The sequence below is a fragment of the Coffea arabica genome, chromosome 2c (genome assembly GCF_036785885.1).
Source record: "Coffea arabica cultivar ET-39 chromosome 2c, Coffea Arabica ET-39 HiFi, whole genome shotgun sequence".
In the NCBI taxonomy this organism is placed as follows: Eukaryota; Viridiplantae; Streptophyta; class Magnoliopsida; order Gentianales; family Rubiaceae; genus Coffea; species Coffea arabica.
Window position 1 is genome coordinate 59167273 of NC_092312.1, and position 18585 is coordinate 59185857.

An 18585-nucleotide genomic window follows, 5' to 3' on the forward strand; every position below is an offset into this window, starting at 1 on the left:
TATGTCGAATGGAATTAATTATGGGTGATCAACTTAGAGAAAACAAAATTTTTTAATACATATGCATATTTTTGTCGTTATATAATAATTAATAAGTTGGCGGCAAGAACGTATCATCGTTTCCTAGTATCAGCCATCTACGACTTTCAGGATGCTCTTTTGAGTACATCCATGATTCTCTGTACCTTGCCAATGCTTACAGGCAACTGCTGTTGACTTTAGAAATTTAGTTGGGTTAATAGAGAATCTACGAGGACAAGACGATCAAGGAAAAAGGTCATTTATTGGAATAATATCAAAGGTTCACATGTCCATGAATTATACTTGGTTGTCATAATGATTCTCTATAGTCTTTACAGAGAGAAAGTAACTTTTTCAACTAGAGTCAGAGAATTAACAAAATTTGATCTCAGAAGAGTTTTTATTGTAGTTGAAAAAGAAAAGAAACTTGTTGCGGAATGGTAGTTTCACTTGAAGGAACATCAAACAAAAGAAGTAAAATCCATATTTCAAAGTTCAACACTACTGTTTTTTAAGTGGGGAAAATTTCAGATACCTCCCTCAATGTTTCTGACAATGGCACTTAAACATCATCTGAAATTAAAAATTACACTTACCTCCCCTCTGTGACGGATATGCCAGCACCAAAAGCCTCCTGACGACCAACTTGCTCTCAAAATGTTGTGGCTAATGTTATTGCAAAAATGCGAGGAAAAAATTGCCTGCATCAATAATATTTTTTTTATTTGCTTCTTGGTGCGAGCATATGCAAAAGTAAAATTGATTTTGTCATTCCAAGAAGCAAAATTGATTTTATTATTCCTCAACTACCATAGAGAGGAAGAATGCCAAGAGTTGAAAATAGTATGCATTTTTTTTACACTTTAACTAACTTATATGCTGCCAAGATAAAGCCATTGCAACCTATCCAACTCTTCTTACTTCTGACTATCAAAAGCGCAGAATTGCAGATGTACACTTTGTTGTATTGAGAGGATCCCTACTACTTTCATATCTTTTTTTCTCTTTTTTAATTAATTTTTATAAACAAAGTGGCAAATGTTTCGTTCGAAACATAAAGAGGATAAAGTTGACAAAATTTTGTGTGTTAGTACCTTTTCCCACCCTTTTAACTTTCTTTTAATGACAAGGGCTACAATATTTATCAAATGTGTCCATCAAAGGGAAGTGAGTGTAATTTTTAATTTTAGAGGGTATTTAAATGCAATTATCAGAAACATCAAGGGAAGTATCTGAAATTATCCCTTTTTAATAGGCTTGCAACATGATTGATGTCTGAAAGTCTCACTTTAATTGCTTTAGATACTATTGTAGAAGACACTTATGCGTGAATCTGATCAGAGATTTTTGGCTTGTGTGGCTTGCCAAATTCAGATGCTGGAGAGGTTTGCATCGCTCGAGACAACGTCCTAAACTCTTTTCCATGGGCGAGACATCTTTTAGGACGGCTGAAAGTGAAAGGTTGGTTTTGTAGTTCATTTTGCTTGGCTTTCTGCAACTGTCACTTGAGTTGATTTCAGGGACGGAGTCAGAAAAAAATTTTAATGAAGGCAAAAATAACACTAAAATTTTTTATCTGCTCTTTTTCTAATTTTTTTTTAAGCAAAAAAAAAAAAGTCTCATGCATAAAATCACCATTTCAAAAGTTAAAATATATATCAAATAACCCATTTATTAGTTATTACATTGACTAATCAATTTTCAAATTTCTTTAAAACAGTAATAGTTTCATGCTCTAGAAATACATTTGCAAACAAATTTAAAATAATAATAATAAGAAGTAATTGTTTAGAACCTGATTTTGATGGTCTCCTAAAGTTGGTGAAAAGAGCTGCAAAATGTGGCGGACTCAGGTCCTAGAAAATCAATTGATTCTGGTACAATCTCTAAATCGAATGAAGTGATCAACAGAAAGAGTAACAAGCTTTGGTTGTGGAAGAAAAAGTAACCCTCGTATGTATGTTGGGGAGTGGGGACAACCGGGAGCCAGAGGAGGAAAGGGAAATTGGGGAGTGGGGACAAAGGAAGTAAATGATAATTGGATGAAGTGATAAAAAGAAAGAGTAGTTGGCTTGGGTGTGGAAGAAGAGAAGTCGGTTGTGAAGGGAAATGGCGGACCACAGGAGTAAAGGGAACTTGGGGAATGGAGACCAAAAGAAATAACCGATATAATTAGTAATTAGCTCTGTTGGGGGAAAATGGGGACTAGAGGAGGAAAGTGAATGATATAAATTTTATGACCCATTCTTTCATATTTTTTTTAAAAAAAAATTCTGGAAGCAACTTTATAATTATATCAAAATTATAAATGTATTATAGGAATTTAAAGGGGCAGTGGAGCCGTGCCCCAGTGCCCCCTTTAAATCCGCCCCTGGTTGATTTTGTTGCCACTTTAAGACTTTCTCCACTTCGTTTGAGTTTCCTTGTTTGATGGAATATTTGAATAGAGACTTTGTTCATCTTGTTTGATACAAATATCATTTCTTAGTCACTTGATGCGACCTTTTGGTGAGTTATTTTGCTATGATTTTTGGCATGTTCAAATATCCATCCGAAACTTCATTTCAACTTTATTAACTGCTTACTTCTTCGCAAATTATGTTCATGCACTCCTTATGAGTTTCAAACTTGAGTTTATTCCATCTAATAAATCACTTAATTAAAACTATCAGTATTTTACACCATTATTATTATTCATCAAAATAAGAACTTAAATAGGACCTTAAGGTCTTCAAAACAAACTGCAGCAACTCGAAATCTGACTCATATAGAAGCATGACAACTAAGTCACAAGCTTTATATTATCAAATACAAAAGAAAGAGCTACAGGACAATTATTGGCAAATCCAAGCTTAAACTAATTAAACAAAAAAGGGAAAACATCACAGCACCATATACTTATTAAGTTTGTTAGAAATCACCTCCAACATTAATCCATTATAATAGTTTTAGTAGTTTTAAAACATTCAAAGTAATTTGGCTGATCAAACAGTATGTAAAAAATAATAATGATTCATATTGCTATTTTGAAATTAGAGATCAATTATTCCAGTAACAAAAATGTGTTTTCTAATGATTAAATACTTTTAAGGATTTATATGAGGAAAGATTCTTGCCCTTCCCTACCTGACTCTCATTATACCTTGCACCCTGCAAGTTTAAGCCCAAACCTTTTTCTGTTCAATTGCAGTTTCCTATATTTTGCAACCTTACCTTTGCTTTATGAAAATTTGTGCCCATCCTATTGATATAAACTTCGATAGAATTCGTCTCAAAAGCTAACAATTGAGGTGGAGAAGTACAAAACCAATTGGCAACCCTTCGTCAAAATTTCATACTTCAGATGTGAAATGCAAGTCATGTACCTTGCAATTAGATCATAACTATCAACCATGCTCCACGGCTCTAGCGTTTACGTCGGCTGGCATTGCACTAAATATCTAGTCCTAAATAGCTACCACAGCATTGGAATTACCATCCACCCTACAGGAATACAATTGAAAGGGATGGTGAATGGCATTATACCAATTGATTTAAACTTTGAGAGAAAGCATCTGAAAAAACTAGCGGTTGAAACGGGAGAAGTAAAAATCATACGAAACAGGGATAATTTTAGAAACCTCTCCTGAGATTTCTGACTATTTCACTGGCTTCCCTTCAGGTTTTAAAAATTATACTCATTTCCCTTGAGGTTAATTATCTTGTGACATTTAGATCTAATCAATAATTAAAAAGTGATATTAGGATATAGAAAATAATATGATTTCCTCATTGCCCATTATCTACTATATTATTTAATTAATTTAATACTCCATTGTCAAACATGATCAACAGCAAATAATCAAAAAAATTTGCAACCAAATATTATAGAGAACAAACTTTAACATCATAAATATTCTTGTCAATATATTAAGGTTAGTTACTGAAATTTTTATGGTATCAAAGTTCGTTTTTTATAATATTTTGATTACAGATTTTTTTGATTATATGTTGTTGATCATATTTGATAATGGATTTGTAATTGAAATTAACAATTTGGATCTTACATTAAGTGAAATATATAGAATGATGCACTATTTTTAATACCCTATGTGATTTAATCCTTGATGATAAAAACAACAAATTATAGTATTTTCTTTAATATTTGGATTGGTATTAGATTAATTAAATAATTTATTAGATGAGGAGCAATAGTAGAATCATATTATCTTTTCTCTCCCAATATCACTTTCTAATTATCCATTGGGGTTAAATGTTACAAGATAATTAATCTCAAGAGAAGTTAGTATAATTTTTAAAACTTGAAAGGAAGGCAGTAAAATAGTTAGAAATCTCAATGGAGGTTTCTGAAATTATCCCTAAAACAGATATCAGGATTCCAAACAGTAAATGTAAGATTTAAGTTCAATACTTTGCAATTGGCTTATAACACGAATAATACCGCATCTGGTCCAAGTAGGCTATGGTTATAACCAATGATGGAGCCAAGGGGGGGACAGAGGGGGCCATGGCCCTTCTAAGTTTTAAAAATTTTAATTCATAATATGTAAATATGTGTGTAAAATAAAATTGCCCCCCCTAAATTTTTACGATTTTAGTTTATATTATGAGAGTTGAGATATATATATATATATATATATATATATATATATATATATATATGAATTAGTCATCTTTGAATTAATTTTTTTCTTCAGAAAAAGTTATTTATTTTTTATTGTACTAATTATTTAACTTTCAAAAATTAAACATATAATTTGATGTTCCATAGTAAATTGACCCAATGTGATGTATTAGAATAAAAAGACCCAATTCATAATTGTTAAAAGCAAGAACTAGTGCGTCTAAGAATAGAACTTCAATATTTTGAGTTCGACATTCCAAATCATCTTGAATTGTAAGAATTATCTGGTATTCATGAGTTATATCAAGACTTGGTGAAGACAAGAAAATCAGTGATATATCCTCTTATTGACAGATTTATTAGACTTGTTATTACTCTTCCTATATCAACTGCAACTACAGAGCGGGCATTTTCAATTATGAAAATAATCAAGACAAATCTCCGAAATAAGATGCAAAATAATTTCTTGAATGATTGTCTAACTGTGTATATAAAAAAAGAAGTTACTGAAAAATTTAGCAATGATTCAATCATAGATGAATTTAGTTCTATGAAAGAGCGTAGAGCTCAATTTACTTCTAAGAAAAGATGTTGAAATTTCAAATTATGTTAACATAACTTTTATCTTTTTTCAATTGAAAATAGTTACATTTATATTACATGGTTATATATATATATACTGCATAGGTGACATATTGGAGAGCATCTTCTCATAATATGCAAATTGGATGGTTTGTGATGTTATAAGATATTTAATCAAAAGTTATCTTTTTTGTTAATTTTTGTCATAACTATACCGCATATTTATGAATAAACATACCTTTATAATTAAATTTAATATTTGATATTTTTAGATGTTATATATTTAAATAGAAGAAAATTATTTTGAACATAATATATTAACATAATTTTATTAGAAAAAAATTTTGGTCTCCCCAAAAAAAAATCCTGGCCCCGTCACTGGTTATAACCCTACCAAGTTTTGCTCACCCCTGTCGACTGGGTCCACAAATGTAAACTTCATAGTAACTAGAAATAGAAATTTTATTTAGTTCAATAGTGACTAAAATGGAAATTTTGCACAGTGCACGGCTTCCAGCATGCATATTTGCATCCAAGTAAGCTTTAAACACTAAAAAGCCAATTAGTATTCACTATAGGGAACAGGCATAACTCTGGAAGCAACCATACTCTCCTATTATATTTGTAAATGTAAATTACTTAGTCATTTTTCTTAGGCATGACTTCTTCCTTTCTTTTCCAATAAATTGAAAAAAAAATATTTCAGTTCCTTATAATCCCCATAATTCTTAATTTTGAACAGATTCTCAAAATGCAACAAAATAATATAAGATTAACTTTGGCTCTCATTTCTCACTTCTCAACTACTAAAGCTATTTGAATTTGTTTGGATTGCAGTTTTCAAAAATTTTTTTTTTCATTTTTCGTGAACATATTTTTTAATTATTTTTATCTAATATATCAAATTATCACAAAACATTTTTCTATAAAAATTTTAAAAAATTAGCAATCAAAAGGGTTCTTTATTTCACCACCGGCTGCGCATCACCTCATGACTCATGAGTCTGACCATCGACAAAGATACAGCGTAATAGACAAAATGGCCTTTGTCCTACGTTATTCACGGTGCCGTCTTTTTCTTCATTAATTCACTTTTTGCCACGTTTGGTATCGTGATTAAAAATATTTCACAGATGCAGCTTTCAACAAAAACACTTATTACATGTTTAAATATTTTTAAATATATTATTTAGATCGGGAGAGAAATGTACCGGTGATTTGGAGGAAGGAGCATAAATAAGAGGTCTCAAGTTTGAGCATTCCCTCTAACACTATATATATATATATATATATATAGCATATTCATTAGATACATACTTCAATAAGTACTTATTGTATTAAATAATGTATAATTTAAAAATTTTTAAATATATATATTTTTATTTAGTTCATAAAATAAGATAAAATAATTAAATTTAACATTTTATTTTTTAAAACACAAAAGCTATTCTAAAAACACCAAATTTAAACTTTTGTTAAAAGTATTTTTAATACCAAAAACTCTACTCCTAATTTTATAGAATAATATTCACCAAACGTGTCAGAAGTACTTTTTTATACCGCAACCCCAAATTAGGCTTTAGGTCTTAACAGCAGCTCGCCTGCTTAGGTTGTTATCCCACATCGAAGGTTTGGGGGGGGGCTTTGGGTAGTTTATAAGTCTCCTCAGGAACCACAAGAGTTGCCGGCTTTTGTGGTTTCCTGTGAAATTAGGTTTGTAAAATGTCAAAAAGTCAATTCTGGTTTTGGAAAAAAAAACAACAGCCTGTACCGGGTTGAGTGAGGTCTCTTTAGGTCTTAACAGCAGCTCGCCTGCTTAGGTTGTTATCCCACATCGAAGGTTTGGGAGGGGCTTTGGGTAGTTTATAAGTCTCCTCAAGAACCACAAGAGTTGCCGGCTTTTATGGTTTCCTGTGGAATTAGGGTCCTGTTTGGAAGGTGAGTTTTTTGGGTGTTTGTATAAAACTTTACTGTAGATCACTGTAGAAGTTGTAGAAAAACTTTTGTAAGATAAAAAGTTTTTTTCCTTTTCATTTTCTTTCCTTCTTTTTCTTTTTTCTTTTTTCTTTTTTTTTCTCTCTTTCTTTTTTCTTTTCCTTCTTCCCTTCCCGTTTCTTCTCCTTTCCCTTTCGCTCCGCTGTTCCCTCTCTCGAGTTCTCCATGGCAGCAACTTTCCTTCTGCCTTTTTTTTTTTTTTTTTTTTTTTTTTTGCTTTTTTTTCTCTTCCATGGCAGCCACCTTCCTTCCCCACCATCCCTCTTCTCCTTCTCCCTCTCCCTCTCCCCTTCCTTTCCTTCCCCCGCCGCCCCTCCCCTTCCCCTCTCCTCCCCTTCCCCGCCACCCTCCCTCTCCCCCTTCGCGACGCGTTCTGGTCGCACCTCTCCCCATCCCCTTCCTTCCCCCGCCGCCTCTCCCCTTCCCCTCTCCTCCCCTTCCCCGCCACCCTCCCTCTCCCTCCTGGTCTGGCCCCTCTCCTTCCCTTCTCCCCTTCCCCCGCATCCCCTCCCCTTCCCCTTCCTTCCCCCGCCGGCCCTTCCCTTCCCCTCTCCGCCCCTTCCCCGCCACCCTTCCTTTCCCCGCTGGTCTGGCCCCTTCTTTTCCCCTCTCCCCTTCCCCCGCCGCCCCTTCCCTTCCCCTCTCCTCCTTTGCGATCTGGTCGCGCGACCAGATCAGTCAAAGGGGGAGGGGGATGGAAGGGGGAGGGTGGCAGGGGAGGCAGACGCTAAGAGGAGAGGGGGAGGGAGAAAAAAAAAGGAAAAAATTTTCAGAAAGGCACCATAGATTGGTCAAAGAGGGAGGGGAGAGGTGGAGAGGGGTTGAGATAGAGAGAAAAAAAAAAGTTGAAGGCCGGAACTAGCGGCCGGAATAATGACCGGCGGCGAAAGTGGTGGTGGAGGTGATGGCCGGCGGCGGAGGATGTGGTGGGTTGGGTGGGGGAGGAAAAAGAAGAAAAAAAAAAGTTGAAAGGAAAGTTTTTTGTGTATTTTTTAAGTGTGTAGGTTAAAAATTTTGATAAGTTTTTTGGGGTTTCTGTAGCAAAAGTTGTTAAAAAACTAGTATTATACAAACTTGGTAAAAACTTGAGGTGCCAAACAGGCCCTAGGTTTGTAAAATGTCAAAAAGTCAATTCTGGCTTTGGAAAAAAAAAAACCCAAATTAGACCTTAATTGCTTGGCACTATTCCCTTGATGGTTTGACTCGTAATTTACCACATAATGAAGCCCATCGATTAAGCTTTTTCCAAATGCAGCCCCATTCTCTTACATACATGCAGCGCCACACGTGTCAAGTTCCCCCAAATAAACACAACTCTGCAAAGTAGCTGTCACGAAACCAAAAACCCAAATCTTTAAACGTAATTCACTCCTCGATTTCTTTTTTTTTTTTTTTGCCTATTATGTTGCTACTTGCGACCAAATAAAATAAATTCAATGGAAGATTATTTGAAATAATATTTAAAATATTTATTTTAAAATTTTTTGTGATATAATATATGTAAAATAAAAATTAATTAGAAAACATGTTTGTAATACAAGTAAAATATTATTTAGAAAAATTGTGTGATATCCAAACACGCTCTATTATAATTTTTCGAGATTAATTTTTATATATTGTCAGTGTAAAAATTTTATACACAAGCAAATTTAGATGAATGGCACATCATAAGTGTTCAAATTTTAAATTCACTTTTTAACTATGTATCATGTATCTAACAAATTTTAAACATTCATCACTATTTAAATTTTAAATTCATTTTTTGTTTATGTATCATACATTTATATATCTGCTTCGTTGATAGTGTATATAATATTAGTTTTCATTTTTTAAATCTGATAACTGAGGAGAGAGAAAGAGAGTGTGATAGATTCCCAGCATGAACAAATGTGTAGGCAGTCCAAAGCACAGCCAATTGGTAGTTGCATGGCTGATACTTGTAGCCAAGTGTTCAAAGTGCTAATTAACTCCAGTTTAGCTAACCAAACCTTGACATTAAATTCATGGTTTCTCCTTAACTAACCCCCTTTTCAGTCTACAGGGTTTAAGCTATAAAACAGTAAAACACCATCTCATCAACTTTTGTACCATTAGCTAGTTTTGGTAGTAGTATTTCATTTCTCTTCAATGTCTCAGCTATTTTCCACTTCCTTCCTTTCCCAGTCCTATAAAAACAACCCTCTGATCCTAAACATTTGTACTATTTCCAGGCGGATGCACTAAAGTAATACTATCATTTTCTCATCAAATATATGTCTAATGGCTCCCTACTGTCCCCATGGTCTCTTCTCAATTTGGTAAACCACTTTCGGTTGCCAGAAAATAAGCCTGTTTTTTCCCCCTTTTGATTCCAGTATTCTTCACCAAACCAACCCACCCTTCCATTCATCTCTCTTTCTTCGCTCTGTTCTGTCTCCCTTTCACAATTCCCTGTCTTTGAGACACAACAGACAAAGCCCTTCAAGAAAAACACACATTGAATAGGAAAAAGCCTCTAATCATTTTCATTTTCCACCATCAAGAAAAAGGGAGGAAAAAAAAAAAGAAAAGTAAAGAAGAAATGAAGAGGCCTCATTCTTCATGCTCACCTTCCTCTTCATGCATTGAGCTCAAAAAATCTAGGACTACCAAACATGCTTCTTCCTCCTCCAGAGCCAAGAGGGACAAGAAGAAATCCCAGATCAGTGCTGATGCTTCTTCCTCCCCCATTGCTGCAAGAAGAAGCTCCATTTACAGAGGAGTCACCAGGCAAGCATTTAATGAACTTTTACTTTTTCTCTTTTTATTTTTCTTATATACGGTTTCGGTTTCACACACACACACACACACAATACACACTAACCAACAAACAAAACACACAAGGAAGCAAGCAGACAAACAAAGCATGAAACAAAACATGAATGGCATTGTACTCTGACGGTTTTTTTATTTTTATTTTTTTTCTTTTTCATTTTCTTTCTCGATTGCATGCATGAAATTTGTGACTGATTCTCGGGAAAAAAAAAAAACCATGGAATTTGTTCTGATGATCAGGCACAGATGGACCGGCCGGTTCGAAGCCCATCTCTGGGACAAAACTACTTGGAATGCCATTCAAACCAAGAAAGGACGACAAAGTAAAATTTTATTTTTAAATTTTTCATTTTTTTCTTTTTGGGTTTTAATTTTTTTTTTAATGACTTTTCTGTTTTCAGATTAAAAAATTCATCTGAAAACAGGGAGATCTGCAAATCTTAGTCCTCTTCTGTTTAAAAATATGATTAATTAAGTTTAAGTCTGGATTTGTCTTTTGCTAACTCTGTTTTATTCTTTGTTTGGTGATCAAATATCTGTCATTTTCAACGTTCACAATCGCTTTTGTCGCTGCTTAGTTTATTTGGGTAAGCCCACAAGCCCAATATTTTTATTCCTTTTAATAAGTATTTAGGTTAAAATTAAGTAGAATTATGATTTTTATTATAATTAATACTTCTAATGACTGAATAATTAGTAGAGTTATGATATTTAGCATTTTTGTATTTATTGATGAAATGCAGGGGCTTATGATAATGAGGAGGCTGCTGCCCGTACTTATGATCTTGCGGCCCTCAAGTACTGGGGACCTGGAACCATACTGAATTTTCCGGTATTTAATATTCGTCCTTTCGAAAACTCAGGTGCCAAAATAAATTTGTACCCCACGCAGAAAAAATTGTACAATCTGCGCGTGCCCGCATTACCATTTAAAATGAATTATCGTTGATTAATGTATAATTTTTTATATATATAATCTATGGTTGTAATTTTAATTTTTGAGGAAATTTATTTATGCAGCTTGAAAATTATTCGGAAGAGCTTGAAGAAATGGAGAAATTAACTAAGGAGGAATATTTAACCACACTAAGGAGGAGGAGCAGTGGATTTTCTAGAGGTGTTTCCAAGTACCGCGGAGTTGCTAGGTATAATAAATAATTGATGTCATAAATTATTTTTATCTTTAATTTTGACTTGTCTTTCTTTATTTCTTTCTATCTTTTTTTTTTTTTTTTGCATGGCCAAATAGATTTTCTTTTCGGAGAAATGAGTTAATAACCAGAATTATTTTTCCAGTGGCCGGAAAGCCTCTCAGGGTCTTCTCCACTGCTAGGTTTAGGTTCCAGGTCTACGCTCGAGGGTGGAAAGGGTACAGGGAGAAGCGAGAGGATGAATAGGAGGGTGCAAAAAAAAAGAACCAAAATTATTTTGATGTTGTATATTCTTTTCACTTTTTGCGGCAGTCATTTTTTTTAACTCACATTTTCGGCAGTCATTTTTAACGTATTCAAGTTGGGGTGAAAGCACCAAAATTGTGCGGACCGTCAAAGATAACGTGGCACCGCACATTTCAGACCACTATTTTCATGGAGTTCTTGTTTGTTCGGTGCACGATTCTTTTTCTTTGTTTTTTCTGACAGACTCGTTCGGTGAGCGATTTGCGTACGGAAGTCGTCAGCAAAAGATTTAATTTGTTTTTTTTTTTTTTTTATGAACGAAAAATTTTGATTACGTTAAAGTTGTTCTTACAGGCATCATCATAACGGTCGATGGGAGGCGCGAATTGGACGTGTCTTTGGGAACAAATATCTGTACTTGGGAACTTACGGTAATTAAAAGTTTTCTCATTAAAAAGAATTCCTTGACCTATTCATACAAATAATAATATTTCATATTCTTGTATTTTATTCGTTAAATCTTTAACCTTAGTTTTGGTTGTTTGCTCGTATCATTAATAGTAATTGTTGGAAACCAATTGCATGGTTAATTGGTTTGTTCGAGAATATAAAGAAGTATTTTGCTCAGAGAACTTTAAAATTGTGTGTTAGGCTTTAGTCTAGCGGAAAGGGTAGGATTTAGATTACTCGCGCCGTTTAGTTGAGATAGTGATCATGCTAACTTGCTCTGATACAAGCAAAGGAAATGAGCGAAACTAGGCCGCGAGAACGCACATTCATGCTCTACTGGTACAGTGTTGGACTCTCTTGATTTGTCGTTGACCGCAAAGCAATGAGCTTAAGCAGAAGTCAAACTTTCAACTTGGGATGGGAATCTAAGAGGCTGCTCCGCGGCCGTTGAGAGACAAAAAGTTAGTGGTTTACTCTCCATCCATCACAACAATTTCTATGTTGTCAATTAGAAATCAGAGATTTATATAGTGTTGATAGTTATTGGTTGCTTAGTTTAACTTGTGATTTGGTCGATTGAGGTGACGCACAATGCAAGTAGTTTACTCTTTCAAATCGTGACATAGGAAAAGAAAAGTGTAATGAATCCAACCTATAAATCTAACAGCAAGCCTTTTATTTTAAAAAATGAAGCCTAGTCAATAATCAGACTACGAGATCTGCGCTTATTTTGTTCAGAAGAAAGATTTGTTGCTTTTTCACGTGGAAACAAGTCAAAATTAATGTACACATTTGGTCAGTCATGTACAACATTTTTTTTAGTCCTAAAGCTGACGTTACACGTGCTAATTTGATTTGATTTTTTAATCCATCCTTTTGTCTTTGTGGCCTGTGAGTATCCGCACACTTCGGAGTTGAGTATCCGCACACTTGAGTTTCAGTTCAACGCTTTTAAATTTATAAAACTGAAATATTCCCTTTTGGAGTGGGCATCTTGTCCCTCTTCCATTTTTTTTAAGCTAAATTACAGCTGCCAATCTGGACTGATAACTTAACAAAGGCATTAGTTTCCCAAGAAGGCTAAGCAATTTTTTGAATCTGCCTATAAGTCTGACTCGTCCCATTATGGTTTGTTATGTGTTTGTCAGTAGAAATGTTAATGGCCTCTAAGGTAAGTGTCTTAAATTATTCGAAGGGATTGCACGGTACAAATTGCACTTGCAGGCATTATGGAAGTTATTATTTCCAGTTCAGATGATGAAGGTGCTAATGGAGAATTTTTTTTTTTTTTTTTTAATTTATGCAAAGAAGGGATTGGATTTAAGAAGTGGAGAGGGGGCAAAGGAAGAATTATGCAAGTGCTCTTATAGAAGAAAAGTACGAGTTCGATCTACCTACTTGAACATTATATGAAGGAGAATTAACTAAATCGTAGCAAACCATTAGAAACTACATTATAGTCTACTGAAAAATAGCCACTTGATTAGTAAGCTAAATCCATTTCGACAAGCTTGACAGGGAAGTTTAGTTTGAAGGAATTCACGGAATTATGTTTTGAGGTCTAAAATTAAGTCCGACTATCATATCTTGCTGGAAACTAGGATTTTCTTGCTCATTATTACAATAATGTTATGTAGTTGCACAGAAACTAGAAATGATTCTGAGCACATGATAGTTTACAAATTGCACCTGCCACACAAGTGCAATGACCGTGATTTTGTGGTGGCTGTAGGTAAGCCACCAGCTGTTGCAGGAGTTAAGTACCAATTGCAGGGAAATGCCAACAATATTGTGACTTGGCCGTTTAATAACCGATTAGAAGGTTGTAGTATTTCAGATACATTTATTGTCTTTTAAAACCTTTTCTTTGAACCTAGCCAAAAATTCGTCTAAAATAACGTTATGCTTTGTTTTAGGCATAGTGTTATTGCATCTATTGGGAATAACCTAACCATTTGATACAGCTTCCATCCTTTCTTTCCCCATTGCCTATAAGACTGTCCTCTTTGTCCTGCGGCAAAGTGCCAAAGACGCTTAAGGCCAGGAAATACCGGTCCAAAAGAATTGCTCATCTTTTTTTTTTTTTTTTTTTCCTGTTTCTTGTTTGTTAATAAATTGGAGAACATGGGACAGCAAGCAGGCACTTTAAGGAAGTTTTTGTTAGCCAGGTTTGTAGCGCCTGCTTTTCTAATTATTGATAATACATCCTTGTCTGCGCACATGTAAAATAGTCATTTTGCCTTAAACACCTTTTCTTCACTTATTTCATGGAATGTGAGATAGAAATGAGATGCTTCTATTTTAGTGAAGCTTGATTAGACTATTGCTTCTATTTTAGGGAAGTTTGATTATACTATTTCTTAAACACCTTTTTCTTCACTTATTTCATGGAATGTGAGAAAGATTCAGACGCTAAGTATAAGGCAAGCTGTGAATCTGTCAACATCTATCGGTTCTGTTGAAGTGGGAGTTTTTTTTTTTTTTGGGGGGGGGGGGGGGGGGTGCGGTTCTGTAAGTGAGGTTGACAAGAGTTAGAGGAATAGTCGGACCTGGCTGCAAGGACTTACTTTGTGCACAATAAGCCCATAATTTTTTGTTTTTCCAAATAAAATTTAGTGCATTCTGTAATCACTTTGAACTGATCAAATTTAGGGTGTCAATCCACAATAGTATCATGTGTTATGGCTAGCTAAGACTCATCCTTCATTCAGTGTTAATTAACTCTACAGGCCTATTTTGAACTGAAATGGTTCATATAATATGACATGCCATACACAATTGAAATTGCAAAGTGTCATCAGATGTTACAGTTCTAGAAGAATGACAAATCAATACACAGAGGTGTTTTAGAGGGCTCAAAATTTTTTTTTTTGAAAGATTTTTTTTCCCTTTTTGGTAGGGGAGGTGGGTTGTGGAGGAGGGAGAACCTAATTCTTTGGATTGTCTGTCTAAACATTTTTGTAAGGAAATATTGGCATATAAAAAACTTGTCTGCAAATGCTCCCTCTCCCATGTTTATCTACACCTTGTTACAATACTCAATTGAAGTGCATATCTTTTGATCTGTACAATGTCCTTTATCTGCTTCAATTGTTCAATAAAAGGCTTTGGGTCTGAACCATGAAGTCTCAGTTTAGCTTCACATGTCCTATGATGCATGTTTAGTCGATTACTGAGATTTAAACTTGTTCAAATGGAGACAGTCATAAACTGTACTACCAAATCTTTTGGGGATCATCTCAGTTTTTGCTAAATTGAAATGTCACAGGCTCTTGAGAAGAAAGATGCAATTTGAAATATAAAATAAATTTTGCCTGGTCAGATGTCAAGAATTTCATAGATAGGATCATCTTCTTTTTCTAACTATCTTTGGCTTATTTAGGATCTACATTGTTTTTTAGCAAAATTTTCTATACATCCTTTAACTCGTTTTAACTGTATTTTAAGGCACTCAAGAGGAAGCAGCTATGGCATATGACTTGGCAGCCTTAGAGTACAGAGGCTCTAGTGCAGTAACCAACTTTGATATAAGTAGATATGCTGACAAGCTGAAGACACTCCAGAAAATGCATACAGAAAATCCTGAATCCTCCACTGAAAAACAAGTGGATGAACAGGAAGACCATGAAGAACAAGTACAAGAGGAAAAACTTGTGGCTGAGCTAAACGTTCCAAATATAGCTACTACTAAGTCTGAGTCACAAGACAACCTTGGACAACATTTGCAACAGAAAAAACCTGTGGCTGAACCAACAGTTTCAAACGTAGCTGCTACTGAGCCAGAACAAATTGTCATGATGGACCCTGCTGATGAGCATGAGGATCATTGGAACCTATGCTTGGATACTGCACTCAATTCACTTCCAGTTTCGGACATAACCTTCGAGAAAACTGCAGAATTACCAAACTTGTTCACTGATGCAGGGTTTGAGGCTAGCATTGACTTTATTTTTGATGCTCCATTTGATATAGATGAGTTTATTGAGGAAGATGCAGCAGGCAGCCCAGCATTTGAAATTGACGTCGATTCATTCCTAAGGGGGGAGGAGAAAGAGCCAGAAGCAACCACTTCTCCTTCTCAATCATCATCATCAACAATCACATCTGTTGGTAGCAACATCTAAGCTGCTTCTTTGGTTTGGCAACTTAAAAAATCTGGAATCATTCTCAACCTGCAGCTTTGGTTTTGTCTTAGAAATTGGCGTTGGCTGATAGGTATATGTAACATATTCTTAAATCCTTTAGTTTATGCCTTTCAAATACATAGGGGACAAGATTACAGTTGTTGACTTTTTTTTTTTTTTTTTTTTTTTTTTTTTAAACTTTGTGTCGTTGTGAAAATTTTGGTTTTGTCTTAGAATTTGGCATAGGCTGATAGGTATCTGTAACATATTCTTAAATCCTGTAGTTTATGCCTTTCAAATACATAGGGGACAAGATTACAGTTGTTGACTGTTTTTTAACTTTCTCTAACAACATAGGTTCAGAAGTTGGATAAGTTCATCAGCATGCTAAAATTTGCTTGGGCTTTTCCGGTTGGAAATTCCAGCAGTAGTTTCTTTATTGATTATTTTTTTTTTGGTTTCTTTTGTGTCATTTTACTAGTTGCTTGGTTGTGTTTGGTCTTGCTTAGAAAGTAGCAATAGTCTATTTATCCTGTGCTTCTTTCCTTTCTGGGTAAAAAATCTCAATGACCATTAAACTATTGGCGGGATTATATTTTGGCCATCAAACTATTTTTTGTTAGTAATTTGCCACTAAACAATTTAATCAATAAATTCGTCACCATTTGATCGATAAATGCTTTTAATCTATGAAATTAGCTATACACGTGGTAAAATGAGAGGACAATTTTGTCCAACAACTATGCGACTTTCTTCTCCCCTGAATTTCTTTCCTCAAACAAGCTCTGGACTTCATACATGAAATTGGTTGGCTCCTCCATAGAAGTAAGTTGAAGTTTAGATTGGGTCTTCCAGATCCCAACTTGGATACATTTCCCTTCCAGCGTTTCAGATGGCTTATAGAGTTCTCAGTCGAACATGACTGGTGTGCAGTGGTCAAGATGCTTTTGAATGTTCTGGTCAACAAACTCATAGGTTAAGAAAAGCGCTCTTCAATTGAAGATGCACTGCTGGAAAATGGGTTGCTCCATAGAGCTGTTCGACGAAATTGTAGGTCCATGGTTGAAGTCCTCCTAAGATACCATCCAGATGCAGATCTGATAGCAGCCAGATGCGACGGAGCTGAGCAAGTGCTGGATGCATTAACTGATAATCTTGGACTGGTACAGCTCTTCTTAGTATGCATACTGTTATTAGCGGAACATTACTTTTGGAAATGGAAAAATAGTGCTCAGAGCCCTCAGTGGAAAAATACGGCCTTCCTAATATCTTTGATTTGTGATTGAAGATTTGGGGCTCCCAATTGAGTCCATATTTTTTCCTCCACATAATGTTCCATTCGGTGATTGTTTGAGGAAAGAAATTCAGGGGAGAAGAAGGTCAAATAGTTGCTGGACAAATTTGCCCTTGGGCATTGCCACGTGTAATGCTAATTTCAGAACTTAAAAGAGCAATTAACGACGAAATGGTCACGGGTTCATGGATTAAATTGTTTAGTGGTCAATTATTGACAAAAAATAGTTCGATGGTCAAAACATGATCCCGTCAATAGTTTAATGGCCGTTAAGGTTTTTTGCCCTTTCTTTCTTGCCTCTTGTTGTTTGGAAAGAGGAAATTGGTATAGAGGAAATGCCTCTTGCTTCTGTGCATCCTTATTTTGGTATTTACTTTGAAGACCACATCAATTTTATGTTAAACAAGAGAGAAAGCAAAGGACTCGAGAATGCAAATATAGTGTTGGTTTTCTGAAACAATAAAATTTCTACAAATGAAACGAGAGTGAAGCTAGTGCTGGCACAAAAGCAAAAACACACTCAATAACCCTTGTTAGGGTAAAGAGATGATTTTTAGGTGAGTTAATAGCGCTTTCCTTAATGATTAATTTACGTCTCAATTATTGATGTGCAACAGATTCCTGCTAGTTAACCTCCATGATTCAATGAAACCTATGATTGGTTATGTTTTGCACTAATGAAATTCAATAAGTAAAAAAAAAAATTAACAGATTTGTCTTAGTTTCAGGAGAAAAAGAAGAATAAGAGAATAATTATATAAAAAATCCAATAAGAAGTCAAAAAATTGACAAATTTGGTTATATTTTGCACTGATGAAATCCAATAAGAAGTTAAAAAAAATTAATAGATTTGTCTTAGTCTGAGGAGAGAAAAGAAGAATAAGAGAATAATTGTATCAAAAATTCAAAAGGAAGTCAAAAATTTGAGAGATTTGTCTTAGTCTGAGGAGAGAAAGGAAGAATAAGAGAATAATTGTGTCAAAAGTTCAACAGATTTTGTCTTTTGGGAGAGAAAGGAAGAATAAGAGAATAGTTCTATCAAAAATCATCTCCTTCTACAAGTTACATCATTGATCTCTTCAACATTGAGCCTGACCTCTAATTTCTCAAATTTCAACCTTAAGCCAAATCCTCTTAGATAATTCAATAGACTTATTTATTAATTTGAATAGATATCATCGAAAAATTTTTCATGTACAATTGTGACATTCTTGCTTTCAAAAGTTCTCCAATAATCTCCCACCATTTTCAAAATAGAATGCACTTGACAAATCGAGAAATTTGTGCCTAGTTAAGGCATCCAGC

At 34.7% G+C, this 18585-nt stretch overlaps 1 protein-coding gene and 1 long non-coding RNA gene across 3 annotated transcripts; one reads left to right on the plus strand and one right to left on the minus strand.

The window, feature by feature from the left end:
* Nucleotides 1-393: 393 nt before the first annotated feature.
* On the minus strand, nucleotides 394-2219 carry LOC140035360 (uncharacterized). Its single transcript, XR_011839497.1, has 2 exons — nucleotides 1817-2219; nucleotides 394-722 (listed from the first exon to the last, which is right to left on the minus strand). It is a non-coding gene; the product is annotated as an uncharacterized lncRNA (long non-coding RNA).
* A 6987-nt stretch (nucleotides 2220-9206) lies between these two features.
* On the plus strand, nucleotides 9207-16308 carry LOC140035361 (AP2-like ethylene-responsive transcription factor At1g79700). 2 transcript variants are annotated; one of them, XM_072076047.1, is made up of 6 exons: nucleotides 9207-9970; nucleotides 10256-10338; nucleotides 10759-10847; nucleotides 11036-11160; nucleotides 11767-11843; nucleotides 15310-16308. In XM_072076047.1, the coding sequence occupies exons 1-6, from the start codon at nucleotides 9783-9785 to the stop codon at nucleotides 15984-15986; spliced, it is 1239 nt and encodes a 412-aa protein (XP_071932148.1). In that variant the 5' UTR covers nucleotides 9207-9782; the 3' UTR covers nucleotides 15987-16308. The 2 variants fall into 2 exon arrangements, with proteins under 2 accessions (XP_071932148.1, XP_071932149.1); XM_072076048.1 differs by lacking the exons at nucleotides 9207-9970; nucleotides 10256-10338 and adding an exon at nucleotides 10519-10602.
* Nucleotides 16309-18585: the final 2277 nt, after the last annotated feature.

What these genes read in the sequence shown, in the direction of transcription:
- LOC140035361 (XM_072076047.1), top strand. Translation starts at nt 9,783, where the DNA reads ATGAAGAGGCCTCATTCTTCATGCTCACCTTCCTCTTCATGCATTGAG. An exon ending in AACCAAGAAAGGACGACAAA is followed by an intron (nt 10,339 to 10,758) that starts GTAAAATTTTAT and finishes GATGAAATGCAG; the next exon opens with GGGCTTATGATAATGAGGAG. An exon ending in AAGTACCGCGGAGTTGCTAG is followed by an intron (nt 11,161 to 11,766) that starts GTATAATAAATA and finishes TTGTTCTTACAG; the next exon opens with GCATCATCATAACGGTCGAT.